Genomic DNA, 15,711 nt, shown 5'->3' with positions numbered 1-15,711 from the left:
GTATTGTTCTTCAACACCTCCAGATTCAGTGACTCCACCACCTCCTGGGCAGCCTGTTCCAATGTTTCACCACTCTTTCGGGGAAGAAATTTTTCCTAATATCCCACCTGAACCTCCCCCAGCGCATTTCCTCTCATCTGTTAACTAGAAGAGACCAACCTCCACCTTGCTACAACCTAGAGAGAGCAACAAGGTCTCCTATGAGCTTCCTTGTCTCCATTCTCCAAACAATCCCAGTTCCCTCAGCCAATCCTCATAAGGCTTGTGCTCCAAACCCCTCACCAGCTTCGTTGCCCTTCTCTGGACACGCTCCAGTGAGGGGCCCAAAACTGATTACAGCACTTGAGGTGTGGCCTCACCAGTGCCAAGTACAGAGGGATGATCACCTCCTGCTCCTGCTGGCTGCAATACTGCTGACCCAAGCCAGGATGCCATTGGTCTTCTTGGCCGCTTGGGACACACTGGTGGCTCATATTCAGCTGGCTGTTGACTAACACCCCCAGATCCTTTTCTACCACGCAGCTTGCCAGTCACTCTGCCTCAAAACTGTAGTGTTGCAAGCGGTTGTTGTGACCAAAGTGTTGAACCTCATACTATTGGCCCCAGCCTATCAGTCGATGAATGATTTTCAACCAAGCAGGGTAAAATGACTGTTATCTATAATTTGGTATTTTATGAGCCCTGGTATTCAGTGATATTCAAATGAATGTTGTTTGCATGTTGAATGGCAAGAAGACAGAACTGGGAAGAAAATAAGGAATGAGGGAGGAAGGTAACAAAGCCTACCAGTGCATTAGATCATGCGCTTGTTAGCCTGGTCACATTTTGTCCTGCATCACCTTGTACACTATGTTCTCTCACAATACTACTGAAAGATAGAGATTCTCTTACCAATGATAAAATCTCACTACCAAGATATCTTCTGCTACTGAAATACACGTTTGCCTTGCTTTTCCTCCTTGCTGAGTATTTCAGACTGTCATCCGTATCTTCTGAAGTAACAAAAATAGCGGGTTTTATCTGTATTCTTTCTTTGCATTATTACCACAGACACCATTTTTCTGTCTCCCCTACAAGATAGTAGCACTTCATATGCTATCTTCCTGTCACGCCTTTCCGTTAAGAATCAGTCAGAATCTACTCTTCCCCTGCCTGTGGGTTTTCAGTACCCCGTGTCAGTCTCTCACAGTAGTTAAAGCACAGCCAACTCTTACTTTTTTAAAGGCTATTTTATCAAAATACTGTTGTTGTTTTTTTCCTCCCCAGAACAATTGTGATTCTGTTAGAGTATCTTCCCCAGCTACATCCTGGGACCTCCTTCTAGCCTTCTGAAGATAGCTCGTAACAGCAACATTTTTCTGTGTTACTGAGATGTAACGGAGTCGGAATATGTTTCACCCAACAGCCTGTCCTGAGAAAAGGGCTACTTTTGTCTTTTGGTATGTCTTCCCATCACTCTCTGCAAGCTAGTTATGACTTTTGGACAATAATGTTTAACAGTTTCCTCTGGCAATACACAATTATTATGTGTCCTTAATGGTTTTATTGTTACTGCAGCTGCCTTTGTCAAGAGTACCTTGTTATTCTGCTTACAGAAGTCAGCTGTCTTAAATGGCTGCTTTCTCTTGGAGAAATCTTATACAGTAGTTTCGAGTAATTACTCTTCTCTCCCAATGGATGTCATATGCATCTCACTTAAATGCTTCTGCTGATAAGGCTGTGCTTATCAGCAGAAGCATTTAAACTTATCAAAACTGTGCTTACGAGGCAAATAAGAAAGCTGTGGAAGAGTACATGTAAGATGAACCTTGCAGTTCCCTCTTAAGCAAAGGCTGCAATCAAGTGCTGTTTTGCACTACGTCAAAGCAAGTGGCTCCTTGCACACCTTACAATTAGACAAGCGTTGGTACACAGGGGAAGTGGCCCACAGCCTGGCACAGATTTTATCAGTGTCTCCGATGAGTTGTCTGCAGCTGAACAGCCTTGCGGTCATGGTAAGGGCTGTGCGTTTGGCTAACAACTGCTGCAAGTTTCTCTCTTGTACGGCGTGGCTGCTTGTGTTGAGAATGGATCTTGTTGTCAAGTTTGTGTCTTAGTCAAGTCAGGGTTAAATTACAGTGAGATGATAAAGTGAGTGTGAAGGCAATCTCCTTCTGCCTCCGCTCCCAAAATAAAGTGGGAGGCTGATAGAAAATACAGCAGCATAGTGATTACACAGTGCACTAGCGTAGCATAGTTTGGGTGTGAGCGAGCCCAGGACATTCATTGGCTGCCTCATGGATCCAGACCATGCCGTGCACCTTGGGCTCCAGTGGTGCAGAAACCACCTCCCTCCCGGTGTCACGCTGCCACATGGAGTGAAGCCACACCACCACCAGAGATGGATCTTCTCCTCTTTGTTGGGAGGAGGTGCTGGCAGGGCGTTCTTCACCCGGTTCAGGCGCTCACATTCTCCGGAATACGGAAGAACTCCATCACGTTGCCCTTTAGGACATAATACAAACCAGCTATTTAGAGAAGTAGCTATTCAGGAGAGGAGTGAAGCTTTTTTTCACCCTCAAGACCAGAACTTCACAGAGAAAACCAAACTTGTTTTGTCGTTGCTAGGGGTGTTTTTGTTTTGAAGTGTCACTTTATCATCGACAGTTGCAGTGTGGTTACGCTACATCAGATTAAAATCTAATAGGGCCCATTTCTTATCTTGGAGAAGGATGGGTTTGTTATTAAACAGAAAGAAGATCGTTTGTATCTGGCCTTGCTCACATTTCTCATGGAATCTTTTTCAATAGGCTGAACGTACAAACTTTGATATTAAAATACAGCATTTCCTTACCTTAAAAGGAAAATTACGTTCTTAAATTACCTAGCACTTCTGAAATGCTTGGGCATCGTGGGAATCAGATTCTACTAACGCTTAAAATGTTATAAATAAAAATCCCCGAAAGTTTTTAACCTGTGGCCATCCTAAAGTACTTCCCACAGGACCATCCCGCAGCCCGGGCCCGGCCGTGGGGCGGCGCCGCGCTCCGGGCCCTGCCCGGTGAGGAGCGGGACGGCGGGGCCCGTCATCCCAGCGGCGGGGCGGTGCCTGCAGGCGCGGGGCGGGCGGCGGCCTCGCTCCCCGGCTGCGCTTCCCGGCGGCCCCAGCCGCTCCGCGCTCCGCCGCCAGCATGGGCGGCTCAGCCTCCGGGCCGCTGGACGACAGCAAGTGCGCCTACATCCGAGGTAGGGAAGCGGCTCGGAGGGACCGGGCTGCGTGAGGCTTTGCGGTGGGAGAAGCGCTTGGGCTGGGGCTTGGGAGGGCGGTTCGGACGGTCCGAGGAGTGAAACGTAACGCCGAAGTTGTTTGAAGTGTCTGCGTGTCACACTGTTAAACTCTGCAAGGAAAGAGCGGCATTCCCCAGGGCGCGTTTTGGGGTGTATTTTTGTTTCTTTGAGGGCCGGTAATTGCAAGGATGGGTCGCGCTCTCACCTGCCTGCCCGCGCTCCTTATCAGCAAGGCGGCAGGTCAGGTATTTACAAAGGAAACGTTCAGGCTGGGGATTTACCAGCAAAATAAGTGTGCGTGCTCGCAGGCAGAGCCGTGGCGGAGCTGGAGCTGGAGCTGGAGCTGGGCACCCACACACCGGGACAGCCCCGCGCTCCCGCCGGCTCCGTGCGAGCAGACGTGGGGCTGCCGCCCGCCGGGTTTCCAGGAGCCACCGCACAAAGACATCAGATGGATGGCTGTGACTCAGAAGCGGTTGGCAGAGCTGCGTGGATTTGTCTACAAGGTCCCTTCAGTGCTGCCCCGTGAGGGTGGCCCCGGGTCCCCCCGGAGCCACAGGGAGCAGTCTGTGAATTCCTTTATTATTGACACGTTCCCACATCGCCGCCAGCATTGCACGTCCACAGCGCAGTCTTTCAAGTGTCCTGGTGCGTGGCTGGGTGAAGGCAGCCAGGAGTGCCTGAGAAGCCTGACACATTATTCAGGAGCGTGTTGGCAGCTTCAGTGCCGTGCAGGAGGACAGGTTGCAGGTCTGTGCCTGGCTGTCACCTCCATGAGGAGGGCGTTCGGATGCATTAGACTGGAGGCACTGTCGAAGGGACGTGCCCGCCCGTGCCTTGAGCACACTGAGCTCAGCCGCGCTTTGCCCAGCCTGTCCTCGCAGAGGCAGATCGTTGTCAGAAACCCAATGGAATCATTGTCTCAAGTTTGCCGTCTTACTGGAAGTGAGAGTGCCCCGCTCTCCACTCTTGCTTTGCAAAAGAATTAACGAGACACTTTGTGCAGAGCCAGCCCTTAAGTTGTTACCTCCAGAAGGAGAAGCAATCAGGAGGAGCATCCTATACCGAATCGCATCCTACGCCGCGCGGTGCAGCGGTTCGCTCAGCCTCCTGCTGCTGCCGGGCTGGGGCGTGCAGGACGCAGCGCCTGGTGCTGCCCTGGGTGTGGGTCGGGCCCCCTGGCCTCATAGGGAAGCGCGCTCAGCTGCTGATTGCGTAGGTCGAGCAAGAAGGAAACTTGGAGCTTTTCTTCCATGTGCAGCAGGGCTGCTGCCTGCTTGCTCTCGGTAATTGGATTACTTACTTAATGGTAATTTCGTTTGCCTGAACAGTGTAAAGCCATGCAGGTTGCTTAGAAAACTCTCAGAAACAAATGGAAACGAGCGGCTGAAGGCTAAAGAGGTCGGCTGATGTGGTTTCTTCATCAACATGCATACAGATTCACAGGCTTTGTAATTTCCAGCAGTCTCTTTGCCTGCATTGTGTGTTTGAGGGATTACAGGAGAACAGAACAGGTGCAAAACTGAGGGTGAGATGTGCAATTATGTAAAAAAAAAACCAAACAACATGTAAACAACATCCCTGCACGCAGCCTGTCTTTGTAGGAGAGGTGCTCCAGCCCTCTGAGCACCTGCACCGTCCGCCTCTGGACCTACTCCAACAGCTCCACATCCTTCTTGTGCTGGGGGCCCAAAAAACGATGGCAGCGTCCAATGAAAAGGCAGTGATTTCCCTGGAAACCTGCTGCAGCTTGGAGAAGTGTTAGCACTGAACCTGCCAGGCTGCACGTGATGGTGTGATAGCTGCATATGGGGCAAGATCTTGAGCCATACCTGAGAGTCAGCAGGGACCCCTGTGAGCACAGAGGACAGCTTATGGTCAGTGGGAAATGAGAGGGCCAGGGCAGAGGGAGTCTCTAGTTTTTGGACTGAGCCCTTAAAAAAAAAGAAAAAAAAAAAAAAGACTTGTGGGGGAGGTAATCCTTTGAAAGATTTTGGTTGGACCACATGAGAATTACTCAGGATGGAAAGATGCAAATGAAACTGAGTTTAAAGAATCGGCAGTAATAGTTAAGAGACTGGCAGTTGGTCATGTGAAAAGAGTTTATTAGAACAATTTGTGCTCCCAGTTTGATGAGGCATGGGCTAAACCTGTGATGGGAGGTGTTTATTGCATGATTTGTCCAGTGGTATTCAATGGGGGTTGCGCACAACAGGGAGCAGTACGGGCAGGTAGCTGGGGAGTTACGGACTCAGGGTGCAATTATGAAATTGGGGAAAAAGATGAAAGGGCCAAAAAGAAAAAGTGTAGCGGTATGCCCTGAGGGACTGTGCTGGAGATTTCAAATGGAGCTGCCAGAAAGTCTGGTTTGGGATCTCTGCTTTCAGGCAGGTGCAATCAAGGCAGCCAGTCTGACAGTGGGAGGGAAAATGATGAGGCGTAATGGCTTTGAGTTGGGCCAGGGGAGGTTCAGGTTGGATATAAGGAAAAATTTCTTCTCAGAAAGAGTGGTGAAGCTTTGGAAGAGGCTGCCCAGGTGGTGGAGTCACCGTCCCTGCAGGTGTTGGAGAACCGTGGAGATGTGGCACTCAGGGATGTGGTTTAGTGGGCATGGTGGGGTTGGGTTGATGGTTGCGCTTCGTGATCTTAGTGGTCTTTTGCAACCTTTACGATTCTATGATTCTAAGGGAGGAATGGTCCCACAGGACACCATAATTTCCATTTCTGCAGTGCCAGCAGCATGGTGGTGGACCAAGCTCTGTGCTGTCACCTGTGGTCTGTTGGGACCAAGTGTTCTTCAATTTGGAGCAGTAGAGAGATTTCAGAAACTCACTGCCAGCAGTTTCAACAGGTACATCTTAAAAGGGCGTAACATGCAAACAACTGAAGTTCTCCAAAGGTTGCAGTTAGGAAAGGAGCTCACTGTACTTGACCGTATGCCGTCTATCAATTGCTATAAAAGTCAAGCTGTCCAGAGGACAAGGCTTTGTAGTCAGCTGCTTTTGATTTGTGTGTTTGTCTAAAAGCTGTTTTTCTTCCTTCCTCTCCTCCTTTTCCATCATTTCTTTTCTTGCTCAGGCAGATGGGCAGCTCTGGCTGAGGGGCAATGACTCCCACGGGTTCCCCATTGCTCAGGGCTTTTTTCCTCACAGACCTCCCCACCATCCTTCCTTCCATCTGACAATGAGAGCTGTTACTTAGCATCTGCAAGACATTTCTTTCTGGCCATTTGCTTTGCCTATGACTTTCAGTGTGGTACTAATTAAGATGAGATTTGCTTTTGTACAAGGATAAAACACTTTTGATATATTCCTGCAAGATGAGGCGTAGCTCGGGAAAAGTAGATGGACTCCTCTTGTTCTGTCAAGGCTGCAGAGGAGCCTCCTGTACCCTTCAGTGAAAAGACAAGATAACAAGATCTGCTGCTGGCTTGGCTGGAAACCACGTGCACAGATACCCACAGCAGTAAGGAGAGAGAGAACTGCAGTGCCTGATGCAGCTCTGGAATTGAATCCCTGCCCACAGCCAGCCAGCGTGCATGCAGCCATGGGCAGGGGTGCTGGAAGGTGGGAGAGTGACTTGGAATTAATTGTGGAAAAGCTGGCCTTTTTTTTTGGACGGGCGCTCAGACCGTATATTTGATTTTCTGCTTTAAACTGTTGCGTAGGCCTTCTGGTTCTAATTTGGTGGACGGCTGCAAGTCCAACAGAATTTTGTTAAAATCTGGCTGTACTTACTGCCTTTTCTCTTGGCCTGTTACAAGTTATGTCTCGCTGTGTTTTGGAAACCCTCTCTTGTCTTCCACAGGTTAGCATAGCTGCATAGAGTGGGCATGAATGCCACTTAGGCAGAATGAAAGAAAGGAAAGGAAATGGGTGGGAAATTCACACTACGTTGTGGATATGAGTTTCTGTTCTTCATTATATGCACCTTGCTAAGTTTCCAAGTTCTTGAAGATCTTAAGAAATGAGGTTTAGAAGAAAAATCCTTTTGCTTTTACTTGCTTTCTGAAAAGCTTTGCTCATCTGAGAGAGTGTTGCTGTTGGAGCCAGTGGTAGATTTTCATCCCCTAGATTTATAAACTGGAGCTTGCCTGTGTTGGAACAGAGAGCCAGCTTCTTTGCTTCCTGCACTCCTTACTTCACAGGGCACAATACTTGATCTTAGCTTTGACTGAAGGTAAGGAGAGGGTGTCAAGGGGTGTGACTGATGGGAAAGGCATTTGCCACCCAGCCTGAACAGCATTTACTGAGCTCGGTAACTTCCAGATTTCAGCGTTGAGACACTAAGGCAGGAGATAACTTTTCTGTTCAGTTCCCTCTGCTCACCTAGTCCTATTAATTAGTTTTCAGTGTCACTGCCAGCAGGTTTGTATAAGTCTGCAGATAGTTACAAGCAAGAGAATTTCTCTCATCAAAGCTGGAGCTAAAATGTTGTGCTTGAATTTGTCAGGAAAAAGATTGTGATCACCCCTTGTTCATGTCTCTAAATGGTCTGAGGTTTTCACAAAAGCAGAAATCTCAGTTACGCGTTTCATGGCACGGCTCCTGCTTCTGCCAAAGCAAATGGGAAGCTGGGTTCTGCTCCTTCCCCATTTAGCACAAGCTCTCTTCCACCAAAGCCAACCACATTGCTTGTAGAATTAACCCAGTGCTACATAATGCTTGGTACAGCCTGGGTTTGGGAATTGGGAAGGAAGAACTCAGAGGGAAAGGTCTTTCTGTGGTACTGTGGGTGAAAGTAAAGCTCAGAGTGGAGGGGAAGACTTGTGCTTTTCTACTGTCCACGCAGAAGAAGCTGCGTGCAATGCTAGATTAAGCACAGGGTATCAACAAGAAGAGCTATGTAATAGGGAAGGTAAGAAATGTGCTCACATTGGCCCCCAGATTGTACTTGGGGCTCACAGTGTGTGTGTGGAGTTTGCTGCTCGTTTGTACTTGAGGCTTTCCAAAATTGGGAAGATTGTAATTAGTACAGCTTGGCCACAAATCAAAAGGCAGTCTTTGCATTTGATAGAAATTTTATAGATATTAAAGAGGAGAGCAAGAAAGCTCTCAGATAGTCTTTCAGATGATGAAAACAGCTTTGTTGTTGATGCCTTTGGGCGGTAAAGCTAAAAAACCAGTGTCTGGACCAGGAGGGATGATATTTGCAGGCAGTGTGCTCGTGGCTGCTTTTAAAGTACTACAGCACTTCTTTCTCCTGCTCTTGCCTTTGCATATAATAAACACACAGTTTTCTTCTCGCTTAATGAACAATATAAAACGGCTTCGGGCTTTTGAACGGGCATGCAAGCATTCTAGTTGCTTCTGCACTGAAAAGGACAGTGATGAAACATGAGGCTGGCCCTTAGATGAAAGCAAGATTAAAGCTTGCTAAAATGGTGCAAGCGTGTATGGAGAAAGGATTAGCATGTCTGGCTTTTCTAAAGCTTTCTCGTGTATTTTTTTGATTAGTCTGACACACTAAGAAGCCTTGGTGATGATTCTATACCGATGCTTACCTTGTTGCGCATTACCTAGGATTCTGGGGAATTCATTTCTCCAGGTATTTAATTAACATTTTAACTTTTGAAATCTGGAGCATCTAATCTTTGTGCTTCTGCGATGTTAGTTGCTACTTGAGGTTGCATCAGTTGCTCTCCACTTCAAAAAAATAGTAATAAAGCTCTACACAGTTGGCCGCTGTTACTATTCATTTACTGGATCTTGTTTCTAAAACCAGGTAAACCACCACCTCGGGTGCTTCCCTGCTGGGTGCAGCGAGGGCCCAGTGTGCACAGAGGCATGGCACTGTCCCAGCGTGACCGGGGCAGCTGGCAGGTGTTTGCCATTGGCTGGTGCTGGTGTGTGGTGATGCTCAGGGATCTCTGAGGGTGCTGTGCCAGCCCTTCACCGGGCAGCACGGCTGAGCCACTCAGTGGAGCAGGACAGCCTCCTTGGCACAAGCAAAAGGCACAGCACTAAGGCAGAAGTCCAGAGAAATGAAAGCTTGAGATGAGGGAGTGCCAGAATGAGGAGGAATCCGCGCCAGTTCTTGGTGCAGGGTCAGCCCTGCAAAGCTGATGTCTGCAGCACGAGGTGGGGATGCTAAGTGCTTTTGCAGCCAGCCTGAGGAAGAGCTGGCAACGACTTCTTCATATTATAAAAACATCTGGGATTTCCCACTAAGCCTTATGTTCCCAGTTGAAGGCATCAGCAGGTTTTGCAGAGCTCAAACGGCTGCTCCCTGCATGCATAGCGTTGCTAAACACCCCTGCTTACTGCTGGGAATGGCTCATTCGCAGAACCATCCTGGAGGTGCCGCTGGTTTGAGCTGTGTGTGCATAGGATCCCAGCTGAAAAACTTGGCCTCTTGCACAGTGTCTGGAAATGTGCTGCTGCCAAAGGGTGTTTCCCTGTGCTTCAGAGACACTTGGTGTTGTTTCTCTGAGTTTACAGAAATGCCACCACCAGCCCTGGCACTCAGCATGCAGCTAATGAGGAACACTCGTCTTCAGCGCCGCTCGTCTGTTATCCTATGGGCTAATTTTTAAAGCTTTGCATGATACTTTCCTTCCTCTGCATGGAATCACAGCTGCTGTCACTGACCCTGGAGCTGTTCAAGAAACGTTTCGATGTGGTACTGAGGGACATGGGTCAGTGGGAGGTATTGGAGGTAGGCAGATGATGGTTGGGCTGGATGATCTTGGAGGCCTTTTCCATCCTTGGTGATTCTATGATTCTATGATTTTCATGTATGTTCTTGAGGTCACAGTAGGGGGAAAACAAGCTTTTGTCATTCCTGGGCGAAAATTTAATGGCAGGGTCTGCACAAATGGAAAAAAACAAAAGGCTTACGAGTACTCTAGAAAGTAATATCACTGTCTGTAATTTATTCTGCCAGACACTTTCCACTGTTTTCAATTGCAAATGAGGCTTTGCTAGTCTTCAGCTGTTCAGACAGAAGTTTCCATGCAGAGTGTCTGCTTCTGATTGCATATTTGACAGAATTTCAGCTAGAATGGATAAGCTTGTCCCTGCTCACAGGAAAGGGCAGTGCCACACAGCGCACACAGCTTTCTGCAGTTCACTGTGCTGACAGGAAAGGTCCACAGATCTGAGGTCCTTGCTGCTGGTGCTTGAGGGAGAGCAGGATGCAAAGCAGCTTCTTGTTTTTTTTTTTTTTTTATTCCTACTGGCTTCATTCAGTAGAAAGACACAGATTTTGTGTTGTTTTGTTTTGTTTTTTTCTTTTTTTCCCTTCTGAGGTTTCCTGCAGCCAGATGCCAAACTGCAAAGTGCACTGCAGATATCAATCAGCTGCTCTTCGCACCGAGGCACTGTTAGGTGGTGGCATTGCACTTCACATGTGAGCTGGTGGCTCTTCATTTTGGGCAGGCAGCTTGACAAACGTAGTGCTTCGTTTTTCAGGGATTTGTCCATTTTAAAGCTCTCCCCAGGTGTCCAGTGGGCTCCCTTTGTTCCCAGTTGTGACACCTGTGTAAATCACAGGAAGAAGGCAGCAGGAACCACCTGGGAGCATCTGCCGCAAGTGCCATACGCCTTGTCCAGCTTCATGTTTCACAGCAGACACAGGAGGCAGGATCTGGTTCCACAGGGTGGCACCTACCTGCCTTAAGTATAAATCAAGTCTGGCTATTTCCAGCTCTGCACAAACGTAAAGAGCTCCACGATGAATGGGGCAGGTACCATACTGGTCTGACTGTATGACGTTGTTTTTAGATGCAATCAGATTTTTAGATGCAGAGAAGAAAAGCATCTTCACTGCTCCTTGCACTGCTAGCCTTCTCCTAGGAAGTAGCAGCAAAAAGGCTGATGTGCAGAGTGTCTGCGGTTGTGAAGGTTCAGCACCGTTGGCTGGATGTTGGGGCGTGTAATGTGTCACCCACTTGTCAGGTGGCTCAACCTGATGGTGGTTTTATGGTGTTTTTGGAGAAGAAAAGAAGTCAAGTTGCAGTCCGTGTCTTATGTATGGCTAACATGATTTTTGCTCAGAAACCTGATCTGTTCCTGAAAGGCCTCTCATCCTTTGCGCAATAGGAGGTAGAAATATTGTAAATATATGTATGTCTATGTTTAGGGATCAGCCAGCCTTCCCAGGCCTGAAGTGGAGATAATTCACCGGAGTCAATGGGCTGAAGATATTTTTCCGTTGGCACTGCAGCCCACAGAGCTGCAGAGACCCTCATTTGCAGAATGCAAAATGACCAAGTCACGAAATAGTGCCAGGAGTGCACGGTTGCACTGTCCTATTTGTACTGGAGAAGGAAAGGCTTAGAAGACTATCCCATTTCCTACAGTGATATTGAAAAAATCATTCCAAAACCAAAACTGAAAGCAGCAAATGTCAGCAAGCCTGGGGAAGGCACGTTCATCTCCCATGCAGGTTGGAGACAGCAAATCAGTTGTGTGTGGTGATACAGTAGTGAAAACAAAGCTGGGAATCCTTGGAAAAGCCTCTCTGCAAAAGCGGCATGGCTGCTGGGTTGTCTGTGGGGAGTCATGTTTTATGCAATCCAAAAATAAAGCAGCCTTTGGCATTTCATGGATCAGAGCCTCAAGATGTGGTGTTAATGTGCACCAGCATGAGTGGTGGGTGCCCTCCTGGTGCAGTTTCCTGCACCCTGCACAGGAGCCTTGCTAGTCTGGAGCCAATGGTTGTGCCAGCTTGGTTTGGGATTTTTTTTTTTTGTAAACCTTTCTTGCTAAACGGTCAGGGATCCTGTGAAGAACCTTGTGTGTGCTGCAGGAGGATTTAATGCAGGGGAATTCAACACATGAATCCAAGTGTGTGCTTTCTGTGAAGGAGACACATATGTATGTCTGAGTATCAAACACAATAAATGTTCTGTTTACCTCACAAATAAAAAAATGTTGTGTCCAAAGCAGGATGGCAGTCTGGGATAGCTTCCTTGTCCATTCACGCAGCTTGTGGCATAAATCAGACATCACAGTTTGGAAAGAGCTCTGGAACATTCTGGTGAAAGGCCACAGGAGAGGCGTTGCTCCCAGTTTCCTTGAGCTTCACTGGCACTTGGCCTATATGCAGAAGGTATTTACATCCCATGCCAAAGTCTCCATTCAGCCATCACGGTGTATTTAATAGAAGAAATTGATCTCTAGGAAATTTAACAACTTTTTCAGCCATAGAAGCAAATCATGTGCTAAATAGAAGATGATGCTATTAGCTGCTTCCATCAGCCTCTTCATCAAAACCAGGCTGACGCAGTGTGGAAGGATGTCTGTGTCCATCTGGGCTGGTGTGGGATTTAATGCACTTTGGCATCCAGAAATCAAGGCATCTTGAAAGCTTGAATCCTAATTTAACTTAACTTCTATGTGCATAATGCTTGTTAGGAATTGAAGTCATTAGGATATCTCAAGTCAAAATCCCTGTCACTCCCAACCATTAAAATTGTTGGCACATAACAAATTATTTTTTTTAAAGGCATTTATTTTAGAGACCTATGTCCTTTTTGATATCATAGTAAAAGCTCAAAGTAATGTTTTAAATTGTAAGTGCCTTCAAATAAAGTAGGGAAGGACATGCAAAGCCATTTCAGATGTCTGAGTTCCTGCTGTGTGTTCAGCCCAAATGCGTAAACACTCCCAGCACTTCAGTCTGTTATATGGGCCACACTGCATTTTTTGGCCAGTGATAGGATTTGGCTCTCATTTCTCTCATTCCTTCTGAGCTAAGTATTTTAATTATATGGTGTATGTTTTCCTTATGGAATGGCTGCAGCATGCACACTTGGTTTCATGGTAGCTGCTGTGCCGCTGGGGGGAATGACCACGGGTATTTCAACAGAGCATTTCCGTTGTAAATTTGATTACACTCATTATTGACTGTCTTTAGAAGGTATGACGACAAGGAAGAACACATGTAGCTCATGGCTCCCTCCCTCTGCCTCAGTTCCTCCCTCCTGGATTTGAGTTGAAGGTGCTTAGAGCAGGCGCACCCAGCAGGCCCATAACTGAGGCCCTGTTTGCAGTAAAACGCACTCAAGGTCTGCACAAAAAGGAGCTTCTTCAGAGGACTTTTGTCTGCAGAAATTGGGCACTAAGGGCTGGAATGGTTCGTGGTGGTCTCTTGGCAGCTGGGGTGAAGCAGCCAAGTGAGAGCAGCACCAGGCCTGCCTGGAAGAAGGAGCTGGGCCCACAGCGAATGAAAGAGGAAGGCCGCCGTCTGAATCAGCCGCCAACTTCCCCAGCACCTGGAAAAACACGAAGCTGCTCAGCACATCCCATACCAAACAGGGATGGCTCAGGCTGGCACCACACTGCAATACAGGGCCGTTACCAACATAAACACACGCAACACAATGTGTTAGTGAGAGCGTAAAATATTGCGTGGTAATTTGGAGCAAGAGCTTGTGGTTTGGCAGTTATTAATCTTGCTGCATGGCTTTTCCTTAGCGTGCCTGAAATATGTAGGCAGCAGGAAGTGTGGTCAACTGCAAAGCTGCTGCACTCTTTGGGTAAGGCTTGGTGTTGGCAGGTGTTAGTTCTGTGAACACAAACTGAAATCACACGTGCCCCAGAGGGGCACTTCACATCAGGGTGAGCACAGCCTGGGCTTTAATTGTTGTCATCTGATAAAGAGCCACTTTTTAATTAAGACTTGGTCCCTCCGATAGCTGAGATGTCTGCAGTTCTTCTGTTGGAGGGTGCAATTTTCAGAGGGACCTAACCGATTGTAAATTGACTGCTGAATTTGGAGATGCTGAACCAAATGCCAGGCTGAGTTCCTGCAGTCATTAAATGCATTAGTGTTATCTGAGTTGCTGCCAGGGTTGTGAGTGTGCGCAGTCTTGGGAGGATGTGAAATCCTTCTTTCAGATGGGGCCCATCTCACTATTCATTACTTAAACTTCTTTTGGATGATGGGAAAGGAGACATCTGTAAAAAGTAATAAGTCCTCTTTCCTTCCAGAATAAGACTATGAGTTTTCCAGCTGTTGGCTAAGACAGGTTTTCCTGTTGAAATAGCTTTTGTCTGATGTAAGTCGAAAACAATATGGTTATGGTAACTGAAAATATTTCTTTGTCAGTTCTGTCCTCTCTTAGTTTTAGTTGTAAATCCAAGTACTCCTCTTCATTGTTGGCGTCTCATAGCAGCTGTTTGACTTTTAAAACCTCGTGGAGTCCTCCAGTAAAGCGCATGCTATTGATAAAATGCAGTATTGCTTATGTTCTTTTGGTATAGTGTTTTCTTTACCGTACTGTCTGGCTAATTTTCTTTTATTTTCATAGTGGATTCTCATGGTCTCAGAACATGCTCTTGCTTTCCTTCAGAAGTCCTGTCATCCCGAATAATGCAAAAACCAGCCCATAACATTGATTCATGTGGTTCTTGGTTGCAACCACAATAATATGGACTGTGCCATATATTTGTCAGCTGACGCCATTCATTATTCATAAAACATGCCTTGAGATCTTTTTTTAGATCTCTGGAGTTTAAAGATTAGCTTATTAGGCATCTCTCTAATGTGTACTTATTCTGAGCTGAATAATACGTTAGCCAGAAGATATGCAATTTATATTCAGTAGACAAGCAAATAAGTGTGTATGTTTAAAAAATGAGCTTTCCAGAGCAGCTTTGCAAAAATGACAGTTCTAATGCACTTAAAAGGCTTTTATTTAAATAACTTTAGAAAAGCACAACACAAAAACAGTTCTACTTTTTATCTTAAATGTTTATTTACATACTGTAATTCTATATTTTCTTCCAGTTTTGAGATACAACATTTTAGAAGCTAAAGGAACCCCTAGGAAATGAGGAATGTCTTGGTTGAGTCCAAGTTGACACTTGCTGATCAGCTCCATTTAAAGCTGAGACCATAATGTGCACGTTTGTAACACTTTCTCTCCTGGTGGCCATGTTTTCGCGTTGGAAATATGAAGAACTTATGAATCATATTGGTGGTTTTTGTGAAAAACTTTTCCAAAATTCCCGGCCTGCTACTCTCATTCAGTGTTCCTTTTCACTGTTCTGCTTTTTGGTTAACCAAGAGCTGGCTCATTTGTATGAATCTGCTGGCTTTATGCAAAACCTATGGTGAAACTGTTGGTGAAACACTTGCTCAGCAGTGCTTGAAAGGATGAATAGTGAAGAAGTGACGTCCTGATGTACAAAGAAGTTTTGTTCCTGCATGACTAATCAGAAGAGATGATTGCACTGGACAGCAGAGAAATGAAGAGGTCTTTTGGAGTAATGATAGGGGGAAGGAGAGTTTCCAAAAGATGTGGATTCAAAAATGTTTCGGAGTGTTTTGAAGTCATGCTGGATGCTGTTAGGTAGGAGAACACATAATATTGCTTATCCTGCGATAGTGTCATTGAGATTGTGAATCCCATCAGCCCAAATGAAAATGGAAAACAGGTTGATGTGGCTTTCCCTCTATTTGTTTCTCAAGAATCATAGAATCATTAATGTCGGA

At 46.6% G+C, this 15,711-nt stretch overlaps 1 protein-coding gene across 1 annotated transcript in view; it reads left to right on the top strand.

The window, feature by feature from the left end:
• The window catches only part of FAM129A (family with sequence similarity 129 member A), a 57,565-nt gene continuing 44,940 nt past the window's right edge, over positions 3,087–15,711 (top strand). The window contains exon 1 of the mRNA XM_021405557.1: positions 3,087–3,225. Coding sequence (XP_021261232.1) covers positions 3,171–3,225 — 55 coding nt within the window. The 5' untranslated portion in view covers positions 3,087–3,170. The remainder of the gene's footprint in view (positions 3,226–15,711) is intronic.

The sequence above is a fragment of the Numida meleagris genome, chromosome 7, assembly GCF_002078875.1.
Source record: "Numida meleagris isolate 19003 breed g44 Domestic line chromosome 7, NumMel1.0, whole genome shotgun sequence".
Taxonomy (NCBI): Eukaryota; Metazoa; Chordata; class Aves; order Galliformes; family Numididae; genus Numida; species Numida meleagris.
Note: the sequence above shows the minus strand (reverse complement) of the source record. Positions and strands in the feature narration are given on the sequence as shown.